At 18.0% G+C, this 13,061-nt stretch overlaps 2 protein-coding genes across 2 annotated transcripts; one reads left to right on the forward strand and one right to left on the reverse strand.

The window, feature by feature from the left end:
• Positions 1-321: 321 nt before the first annotated feature.
• On the reverse strand, positions 322-5,212 carry PADL01_1359600 (E3 SUMO-protein ligase PIAS, putative; the record flags this gene model as incomplete). The annotated part of the gene is made up of 5 exons (XM_028684166.1): positions 322-1,979; positions 3,117-3,266; positions 3,451-4,542; positions 4,693-5,057; positions 5,175-5,212. 5 exons carry the CDS (start codon positions 5,210-5,212, stop codon positions 322-324), a joined length of 3,303 nt encoding a protein of 1,100 aa, XP_028540271.1.
• A 4,122-nt stretch (positions 5,213-9,334) lies between these two features.
• On the forward strand, positions 9,335-12,886 carry PADL01_1359700 (falcilysin; the record flags this gene model as incomplete). The annotated part of the gene is made up of 1 exon (XM_028684167.1): positions 9,335-12,886. One exon carries the CDS (start codon positions 9,335-9,337, stop codon positions 12,884-12,886), a length of 3,552 nt encoding a protein of 1,183 aa, XP_028540272.1.
• Positions 12,887-13,061: the final 175 nt, after the last annotated feature.

Genomic DNA, 13,061 nt, shown 5'->3' on the forward strand with positions numbered 1-13,061 from the left:
AATAGAGAATATATATATATATATATATATATATATATATATATATTCATATTTTTATTTATTTACTTATTCATTTTGATTTATTCTTTGATTTGAACAAAAAAATAAGAATAGATTATACATACAACATATATATGTATATATATTATATTATTGTAAGAACCATTTAATATAATAGATCATTAAAAAATTGATGATCAAATAAATGTTCAGGTAAATGTTTCGGTATATTATAATTATTTGTTTGATTATTTTTATTGCTATAAATAATATTTATATCATTGTTAAGTTGATTATTTTTTGGGTTTAATTCATTAGATACTATTTTCGTTTCATTTTCTTTTTTTGATTTTCTTTTTGGTTTTTGTCTTTTTTACTAATTCGTTTATTTTTCCTTAATCGTTTGATAAAATTTTGATTTGTATTGTTATGATTAATATATTGATAAATAGTTTTATTATTTGTATTTGTTCTGTTATTGTTATTATTGTTATTATTGTTATTATTGTTATTATTGTTATTTTTATTATTATAATTATTATTATTATTTGAGTTATGTTTATTACTATACTTTATCATAGAGAAATTAAAATTATTACCTATACTATCAATTCTTCTAAAACTAGAATAGGAATTATTAATATTATTACTACTTTTAATCGTGTTGTTTTTCTTTTTATTTATATTTGTAGTAATTGAATTTTTCTTCCTCCTTTTTTTCTTATTTAACTCATTATTATTATTATTATTATTATTATTGTTGTTGTTGCTGTTATTTTTTTTATTAGTGTTATCATAATTTATTATACTAAGATTGTGCGCGTTTCTAAGTTCTTTATTCAGTTCATTTAAAGCTTGGAAATTATTTTCATCTGGCAATTTATTTGTAAATATTCTATCATTGTTCATATTAAACCTGTCTTCAAATTTTAAGTAAAAATTTCTATTATTATTATTATTTATATTAGAATTATTATTATCTGTATTATTATTTGTATCAGGGGAGACTATTTGTTGTGTCTGTTCTAATGATAAATGTGCTTCATTTATATTAAAAACATCGAAAGGAATGAAATTATCATTGTCATAATTGCTATTATAATCACTACAACTACTGAGATTATAATAATTATTATTATTATTACTCATAATATTATTATTATTATGAGTAATATTATTATTATTATGAGTAATATTACTATTATTATTATTACTATTATTATTATTACTATTATTAGTATTACTATTATTATTATTAGTAATATTACTATTATTATCATTTTTCTTATCACTTTGAATTATATTATTAAAACTCTTTGTTATAGAATCTAACTGATTTTCAATTGAAACCCCTGAAGTATCTACATTCTTCTTTTTTAGTGTATCTAATAAACGATTATCATTTTCATCTAAAGGATTAGAAATATTTATGTAATTTTCAACCGGATTTATCTCATAGGGAGAGAGGTGTGAGTTTATATAAGATAAATCCTTAGGAATATTATTTTTTTTACTGTAATATTCTAAGAGAGCTACAGCAGACAAATCAAGATCATTATGAATATTATTAGTAGTAGAAGATGTAATATTTTTATTAAAATTAGAGGACGAAATATTTTTATCATCATTAGGTATGTTGGCAATTTTATTAATATTACTTATAGTCTTTGTTTTTTCTTTTAACATAATATCATAATCTTGTATACTTGAAATTTCATTAACATGAATATTATTAAAATCAGTCAAGACATCAAGAACAATATTATTAAAAAACATTTCAGGACTACCAACAAATGTTGCACTTTTTGATTGTAATAAATTTCTTTTTAATATTTCATTCACTCTTGTATTTACATCTTGATATCCTATTCCATTTATATGAGATGAACCTTTATCATTCGAAATATTATTACCATTTTTATTTTTATCATAAACATTTTCTTCATCACTATCAGATATACATATAACTTCTTGATTGCCTATAGAGGAAGTTAAGAAGCATTAAATTATGTATATGAGATATAAGAAAAAAAAAAAAAAAGAAAAAAAAAAATTATATACCAATATCGGTATATTTATAAAATTAATTTATATTTAATTTTATTCATTTTATTAATACGGATAATATAAAATTACAATGAAAAAATGAAAAAAAAGACACGCCAATTTATAAATATATATATAATAATATATATATTATATGTATTTATAGGAATAAAATAAAAGTCATAAAAAAAAAAACAAATTTTAAAAAATGTGGCATCATTATTGAAATAATGAAATCATGTTTAAAATGTATAAATACAAAAAGGTGTGTAATAAATTAAAATATTCATACACACATATATATATATATTTTAATTAGTTATCATATATTATATATATATGCGTATATATATTCATATATACATCATTATAAAAACAAAAATTTAGAATAGGTACACAAACACAACAAAAAAAAAAAAAAAAAAAAAAAAAAAAAAAAAAAAAAATTATAATAAATATTAAAAGCAAATTATTGAATTATACATATATTTCTTGAAAAAAGGAAAAAAAAAAAAAAAAAAAAACATCACATTTACAACCAAATGAAAAGAATTAAAAATATATTTTTAAACATTTTTATATTAAAAAATATTATATAGATACATATAAACATAATATATACATATATATATATTTTCTTTTTGTTTGACAATAAAATAACATATATTTAATATTTTTCTTCTAATATTTGTTTTATCTTGTCATGTAATAATCATTTTATTTCAATTTCTTTTACAAAAATATATAAACCACATTTATGTACTTTCATATGTAAATAAGTTCATATTTTTCTTATTAAATATATATTCTCTCAACAAACTTTCATATAACATATATATCATTTTATTTTATTAATTTTTTTTTTTTTTACTTTTAAAAATAAAATTAATTATTTTTAATTTCTAAAAAAAAAAAATTACATTAAATGAAAATTGATAAAAAGTAAATGAGGATAAATATATTTATATGTATGTATATATAATATTAAAAAATATATATATATATATAATGTATATTTAATTTTTTTTTTTTTTTTTTTTCCTAAGCATATCAATTAATGTATAGTATACCTTGTATAATGTTATTATTTTTTTCCATATTATATTTATCACAGTTGGTATTATATGTGTTGTTGTTATCATCTGTGTCTGAATCTAAAATTATTATTTCATCATTATTGAAAGACTTATCATTATTCTTTTGTTCATTATTAGATTTGACTACAAAGGAGACATAAAAATAAATAAATAAAAATATATATATATATATATATATATATATATATATATATATATATATATATATTTAATGTACATATTATGTAAATCTCCCAATATGGAAGATGAATTTTTCTTTTTTTTTTTTTTTTTTTTTTTTTTTTTTTTTTTTTTTCTTGTTACTTACCCATAATATACTCGTTTTTAATATCAATATGTTTTTTTTGCAAATCCAGAGCGTCTACATCATCCAACTGTTTTATCACTTTTGGTTCCTGATTATTTTTATTGAAAATAATTTCAGCTTGTTTACTTAGCTCAATTTCCTTAATATCTTTGGGCACTTGTGAGAGTATATAAGTAATAAATGTATCAATAACCAGGCTCTTTGGTCGTAAATAAAAAGAGCATATAGGACATTTCCATCGATTATTAAATGCTTTTGTTTTTTTCGTAACATCAATGAATGATTTTAAATCAAAACATTTTATATGTGAACACATGATACCTCGACATGGTATCAAAATTCTATCTAAGGAAAATGGACAATGTAAACTAACCTTTCTATTAATTTCCATACACATAACTTCATCACTATCATGTTTTGTAGATAATATATTTACAATTCTCTCTTTTGCATCTTTAAAATTTAAAGAACTTCTTAAAATAACATTTTCAATTATGACTTGTTCAGGTTCATATTTACATAAAGCAAAAGTAACAACAAATAATTTAGGTACATCATAATTGGTACTAATAATATCAATATTATTAATACCTGCTTTTAATGTATGAGTAATTTTTAATGGACTATCTCTTCTTTTATGTTCCCATGAGGGTTCAAATATTTTTTCGGTAATATTTCCATTAACCTTCAAATTAAATGTTTTTGGCCATTCTTGTTTTATGGGTGTTGTATTATTTAGATTTTGAGGTTCCAAATTAATGCAGAATACTATAACATCTTTATTTTCATTTCTCCATTGTTTAATATCACTAGCATTAATCATTAACTTTTCAGTATTCGCACTTATATTCTTCATCCATAATACTTTTTTCATAGGATAAAAAGGATCCATATCTTTCATACGACAAGCTATACATAATATTTCATAATTTCTCAAATCTTTATTTATAAATGAATTAGGTATATAACAACTTATGTGTTGATTTTTTTTGCATTCAATACATTTTACTATTCCGTTCTTGCTGCTGATATTTTTAGACATTCCTCCACATACACACGTCGAAAATTCGTTATCCTCTTCGTATATTTTGACTATAAAAATAAAATAAAATAAAATAAAAATAATATTTATACATAACAATATAGGTTAATATATATATATATATATGTACACTTTTTTCTCCAACATATGATCATTAATTTCATATATCTTATATTTTAATTTTAAAAGTAAGAACTCACCTTTGCTTTTTCTGGCTGTAGAAGAAGAAGCTTTTTTCGTTGAAGGAGTGTCACTGCTTGCATATGCAAGTTTATCTACATTATTAAAATTAAGATTAATATTATGATCATTTGTAACATAATTAACATTAGAAAAAAATAATTTACTACTATCATGAAGTATATTTGTACTCATACTTTTATCATTTATTATATTAAATATTGATGGTTTGGTTGCCAAAATAAATTCATATATCTGTTCTTCTCTTTCAACATCAGTTATGTATTGTAATATACGCTCAACTATGGCTACCTTCTTCCCATGTTGTGGTAATAAAAACTTTCTACATAACTGATTCAGGTCATACACCCTTAATTTATTTAAGCTATAAACAAAAAAAAAAAAAATAATAAATAAAATATATATATATATATATATATATATATATATATATATATATAGACATTATTGTAGCGTTACAAAAATATTTAAATAAACTTACTATTCAGACATATTAGTATTGTTTACATTGTATGTCATTGTGTTCCTGCATGTATGTATATATGTAATGGTTAAATATATTTTTCTCTCTATAAAAATATTATATAAAATATATATTTATATATACTTATTGAGAATTTACATATAAATTTATATATATATAAATATATTTTTCTTGTCCCACATTTCGAACTATTCCTTAAATAAATAGCAATATTTCTTTTTATTTTATTATTTCATTATAAAGATAATAAAATAAAAATATTTACAGATCATATTTTTTTATACTTAAATATGTTTTGAATACATTCATCAATCAATGTTTCCACAAAAAAAAATAAAAAATTAAAGAACACATAATTAAAAATTATAGTTGAATGTTATAATAACGGTATGTATATATATAAACTATTATATATATATGAATATATATATTTGTACATGTATATATAAATATATATATATATATATATATATATATATTTTCTATGTATTCATAAACTAAAATACATCATGTCCACATAAAGATATCGTTTTTTCTCAACATTTGACACATATATAATAATAAATTAGTGTATATAAAAAACATATATTTTTTTGAAAAAAAGACAAAAATTTTATTTTTTTCAAAGTATAAACTTATAATACTTTTTAAAATTTTTATTAGATATGTAAATAAATATACATTGAATATTTATTCATAAAAAATTTTAAGGCATATATATATATATATATATATATAATATAATATATATATTTTCTTAAGTATTAAAAGAAGAAATAAAAAAAAAAAGGTATACATATAAATATGAGATATTTATTTTATATACATGAATATATATAAATATGTATGAAAGTATAGCTTTTTGTTATATATTTATAATACTTAGAAAATTATTTATTAATATATATATAAATTTATATTATATTTACGTACATAATTATTCATTATATATTTAATACAAATATTCCTTTTTGTTTATTATAAGTAAATATATATATATATATATATATATATATATATATATATATTTATTTATTTATTTATATTAAAACAATCTTATATATAACCATGAAAAATAAATAAAAAAATATATAAAGGGTAAAATAATACGTAAATAATGAATATATAAAAAATATAAAAATATTAAGAAATATATTTTTATATAAAAATAAATAAAAGCTCATAAAAATATATATATAAATTTTTCCATTCCAGTTATTATATAAAATAAATAACATATATATATATATTATAAATATATTAAAAAGTATTAAATATATTTTATAATATATTATATATTGTTTAACTATATTATATTATATATATATATATATATATATATTATATTAAATTATATTATATATAATATATAGTAAAAATTATATATTGAATACTATATTTTTATATGTTATAAGAATTAACATATAATAATAATATAATTATAATATTATAATTATTATAAAGGTTATTATTTATTTATTATTTTTTTTTTTTTTTTTTTGTTCTAATTATTTATATTTATTATATAAATAATTCGTTCATATGAAAATATATAATACAATTTTCATGTATTATAATATTATAAATATATAATATAAAATTATTTTATATATACAGAATAAAAAACAATTATATCTGTATTATGATTTATTTTGTAATATTATATGGTTAATATAAATATTATATTATTTTTTTATATGTATATTCAAAGAAAAATTTTAACACCATAGCTTAATTTTATTATTTAAATAAAAGAAAAAAAAAAGAACCACCATTTCTCGTACTTGGTTTTATTTATTTTTTTTTTATTTATTTCAAAAAGTATAATAAATAAATGAATAGTTATTATTAAAAGAGGCCATGCTCTTTATAAAAGGCAAAAAAAAAAAAAAAAAAAAAAAAAAAATTAAATTGATAGTAAAATGATAATATTAAATAAAATACATATATACTTATTATTAATGATATGTTAATATTTCCATCATCTCCCCGAAAAAAAAAAAGAAAAAAAAAACAAAAAACGAAAGAAATAAAGAATTTATATAATAATATATTAAAATATATTTACGTCTTGTGAAAAATAGATTTCATGAATTGATGAGAATTTTATATTTAAGTATATTATGACAACATATATATATATATTAAGAATTGTTAATATTTTTTCGAAGTACATTATATATAAATCTTTGTCATAGAAATTATAAGATATGTTTACTATTTTAATTTTATATATTAATTATAGGTTTATAAAATATATATATGTTATGTGTATAATGTATATTATATATTATAAATATGTTCCTATGTTGACATTTTTTTTTCTTACATATGATAGCAAAATATAATATATTTTAATTATAAATATAAATTAATTAAATGTAATATTTATATCCAATTTGGATAATATAGCATAATATTTATTTTTTTTTTATTTCTTCTAATAACTGGAATATTTAAAATTAAAGTCTTTTTTTTTTTTTTGAAATATTCAAAAGGAGAAGAGTATTTACATATATATAAAGATTAAAAAAAAAAATGAATATAATAAGTAGATTATCTTATATTTCTTATATATATTATTTCTAAGTATTATTTTTTATTTTTAAAATAGTTATATTTTATAATGAAAGCATATACATTTTTTACTTTTAAGGATTAATCTGTGTACATACATATATTATATATATATATATATATATATATAATGTTTTTACTATAACATTAATTTAAAGTATTTTTACCCGAAATTTATTTTAATATAAAACTATATATGTAAAAATATTATAATTATCACAATTTATTTTTTATATATTATTTCACTGCACCTTTTAATACCAACGTCGGTATATGAAAATATATATGTTATATAATGTATATATTTTAAAGGGTCACATAAAATGCTCATATATATATATATATATATATATATATATATATATATATATATACATATATTTATCATTTGTTAATTTATTCTTTTGGTATATAATAAATAAATATAATTATATATACATATATATGTAGACACTAAAATTAAATAATATATGTTCAATTTTTTTTTTTAATCTTATAATCATGTATATATGTACATATATATATATATATATATACATCATAATTTATTTGAAAAAAAAAAAGGAATATATTCATCATGCAAGATCATAAAATAAAAATTACAAATTGTAGTGAAAAAACAAATTAATTTTTTTTTTTTAAAAAAGGTATTTAAAAAAAATGTGTTTCATATATATTATATAAATATTGACTGTAAATATTTACATATATTATATTTATGATCATTTATTTGCAACAAAAAAAACATCCTTAATAATATAAAAAAAAAAAATAAAAAAAAAAAAATAATGATGTACTCTTTTAACGTAAAGTACTTTTAAAAATATATCGTATTAAATATATGAACTGTCAAAAAAAATATATTACAATATAAAAACCAAATTATTATTTATTTTTTTTTTACTTGATTTATATGTTTTTTTCCTACTTATATTTATATATGTACAAAAAAAAAAAAAAAAAAAAAAAAAAGAATAAAATAATAAAATAATAAAAATAAATGGAAAAAAAATATATATATATATATATATATTTTTATGTTACCGTAATATATACTATATATAGTAACACTTTAAATTATTACATGTATATGTATATGCTAATACAAGAACAAAATTATATATATATATAATTATATTTTATTATATATTTCTTATTAAATCATTATAAGATATTTTGAATGACATATATATTAAATATCATATTTGTCATAATAATATTTTTAAAATATTAAAAAAAAATAATAATATATAATATTAATATTAAATTTGGTACTAAGTTGTATAAAATAAAAAGAAAAAAAAAAAAAAAAAGGAAAGAAAGTATATTATATTATAATTATATTAAAAAAAAGAAAAAGAAATATAAAAAAAATATAAAAAAGTAATTTATACATACATATATATATATATAATATAAATATATTTAAATATTATTTTAACATATACTTATATATAAGTATTTTTATTTTTATTTTTATCTTTATATTTATATTTATATTTATATTTTTATTTATTTATTGTTTTATTTTTATATTACACCTTATAAGAATACTTATATTTATATATATGTATATATAAATGAATTTAATAAAATTAATGAAAGTTTTTGGATATATAAATATAATCACAAATTGTGTTCAAAGCTTTACAAATAGAGCTGATAAAAAAAGATATAATGTTTTTGCAAAAAGTTTTATAAATACAATAAATACAAATTTATATACATTTAAAGCAGTCATGAGTAAAACACCAGAATGGATACATGAGAAGTCTCCTAAACACAGTAGTTATGATATTATAGAAAAGAGATATAATGAGGAGTTTAAGATGACTTATACAGTATATCAACATAAGAAGGCTAAAACACAAGTAATATCATTAGGCACTAACGATCCTTTAGATGTAGAACAAGCTTTTGCTTTTTATGTTAAAACGTTGACACATTCAGGTAAAGGTATACCTCATATTTTAGAACATTCAGTATTATCAGGATCTAAGAATTATAATTACAAAAATTCTATTGGTTTATTAGAAAAGGGTACGTTACATACTCATTTGAATGCTTACACTTTTAATGATAGGACAGTATATATGGCTGGTTCAATGAATAATAAAGATTTTTTTAATATTATGGGTGTATATATGGATAGTGTTTTCCAGCCCAATGTATTAGAAAATAAGTATATTTTTGAAACAGAAGGATGGACATATGAAGTAGAAAAATTAAAAGATGAAGAAAAAGGTAAAGATGAGATACCACAAATGAAAGATTATAAAGTATCATTTAATGGTATTGTATATAATGAAATGAAAGGTGCTTTAAGTAGTCCTTTAGAAGATTTATATCATGAAGAAATGAAATATATGTTTCCTGATAATGTGCATTCTAATAATAGTGGTGGAGATCCTAAAGAAATTACTAATTTATCATATGAAGAATTTAAAGAATTTTATTATAAGAATTATAATCCTAAAAAAGTTAAAGTATTTTTCTTTAGTAAAAATAATCCTACTGAATTATTAAATTTTGTAGATCAATATTTAGGTCAGTTAGATTATAGTAAATATCGTGATGATGCAGTAGAAAATGTAGAATACCAATCATATAAAAAAGGACCTTTTTATATTAAGAAAAAATATGGTGACCATTCTGAGGAAAAAGAAAATTTAGTATCAGTAGCTTGGTTATTAAACCCAAAAGTAAATAAAAATAACAGCAACCATAATAGTGGTAGTGATAATCAAAATGGTGAGAATAATAGTTATTCAAATGGTAGTCATAGTCTAGATTTAAGTTTAGAAAATCCAACAGATTATTTTGTCCTTTTAATAATAAATAATTTATTAATACATACACCTGAGAGTGTTTTATATAAAGCATTAACTGATAGTGGATTAGGTAATAATGTTATAGATAGAGGTTTAAATGATAGTTTAGTTCAATATATTTTTAGTATTGGTTTGAAAGGTATTAAAAGAAATAATGAGAAAATAAGAAACTTTGATAAAGTACATTATGAAGTTGAAGAAGTAATTATGAATGCTCTTAAAAAAGTTGTAAAAGAAGGTTTTAACAAATCAGCTGTTGAAGCATCTATTAATAATATAGAATTTGTATTAAAAGAAGCAAATTTGAAAACTTCTAAAAGTATAGATTTCGTTTTTGAAATGACATCTAAATTAAATTATAATCGTGATCCATTATTAATATTTGAATTTGAAAAATATTTAAATATTGTAAAACACAAAATTAAAAATGAACCAATGTATTTAGAAAAATTTGTAGAAAAACATTTTATTAATAATGATCATAGATCAGTTATTTTATTAGAAGGTGATGAACATTATGCACAAGAACAAGAAAATTTAGAAAAAGAAGAATTAAAAAAAAGAATAGAAAATTTTAATGAAGAAGAAAAAGAACATGTTATTAAAAATTTTGAAGAATTAAGTAAATATAAAAATGCAGAAGAAAGTCCTGAACATTTAAATAAATTCCCAATTATAAGTATATCAGATTTAAATAAAAAAACTTTAGAAATACCTGTGAATGTATATTTTACAAATATTAATCAAAATAATAATATAATGGAAACATATAATAAATTAAAAACTAATGAATATATGTTAAAAGATAATATGGATGTATTTTTAAAAAAATATGTATTAAAAAATAATAATACATATTATAGTAATAATAATACTAAAACACAAAATGAAGGAAATGTACCTATATTAGTTTATGAGATGCCAACAGCAGGAATTGTATATTTACAATTTGTCTTTTCATTAGATCATTTAACATTAGAAGAATTAGCATATTTGAATTTATTCAAAACATTAATATTGGAAAATAAAACAAATAAAAGATCATCTGAAGAATTTGTTATCTTAAGAGAAAAGAATATTGGAAGTATGTCTGCTAATGTTGCTTTATATTCAAAAGATGATCATTTAAATGTAACAGATAAATATAATGCACAAGCTTTATTTAATTTAGAAATGCATGTATTAAGTCATAAATGTAATGATGCATTAAATATAGCATTAGAAGCAGTTAAAGAATCCGATTTTTCAAATAAGAAAAAAGTTATTGATATATTGAAAAGAAAAATTAATGGTATGAAAACAACATTTAGTGAAAAGGGATATGCTATATTAATGAAATATGTAAAGTCCCATTTAAATTCTAAACATTATGCACATAATATTATTTATGGATATGAAAATTATTTAAAATTACAAGAACAACTTGAATTAGCAGAAAATGATTTTAAGACATTAGAAAATATTTTGGTACGTATAAGAAATAAAATATTTAATAAGCAAAATTTAATGGTAAGTGTAACATCCGATTATGGAGCATTAAAACATTTATTTGTTAATTCTAATGAATCATTCAAAAATTTAGTATCTTATTTTGAAGAAAATGATAAATATATAAATGATATGGAATCTAATGTAAATGATAAAACATTACTTGGATGGAATGAAGAAATTAAAAGTAAGAAATTATTTGATGATGAAAAGGTAAAGAAAGAATTTTTTGTATTACCAACATTTGTTAATTCTGTATCAATGTCAGGAATTTTATTCAAACCAGGAGAATATCTAGATCCATCATTTACTGTCATTGTAGCAGCATTAAAAAATTCATATTTATGGGATACTGTTAGAGGATTAAATGGAGCTTATGGTGTTTTTGCTGATATAGAATATGATGGTAGTGTAGTCTTTTTATCAGCTAGAGATCCAAATTTAGAAAAAACATTAGCTACATTTAGAGAATCAGCTAAGGGATTAAGAAAAATGGCTGATACAATGACTGAAAATGATTTGTTAAGATATATAATTAATACTATAGGATCCATTGATAAACCTAGAAGAGGTATAGAATTAAGTAAACTATCTTTCTTAAGACTTATATCTAATGAAAGTGAACAGGACAGAGTAGAATTTAGAAAGAGAATTATGAACACAAAAAAAGAAGACTTTTATAAATTTGCAGACTTGTTAGAAAGTAAAATTAATGAATTTGAAAAAAATATTGTTATCATTACTACAAAGGAAAAGGCAAATGAATATATTGCAAACGTAGATCCAGAATTTAAAAAAGTATTAATAGAATAAAATAATATATATATATATATATATATATATATATATATATATATATATATTTTGTATATTTTATATAATATGTCAATGAGTAATCTTACATACAATACACCTTATCTTTCTTTTTTTTTTTTTTAATTTTCATATAAGGAAAAATAGTTTTAAACATGAAAATATAAATAAATAA

This window comes from Plasmodium sp. gorilla clade G2 (assembly GCF_900097015.1).
Source record: "Plasmodium sp. gorilla clade G2 genome assembly, chromosome: 13".
In the NCBI taxonomy this organism is placed as follows: Eukaryota; Apicomplexa; class Aconoidasida; order Haemosporida; family Plasmodiidae; genus Plasmodium; species Plasmodium adleri (nom. inval.).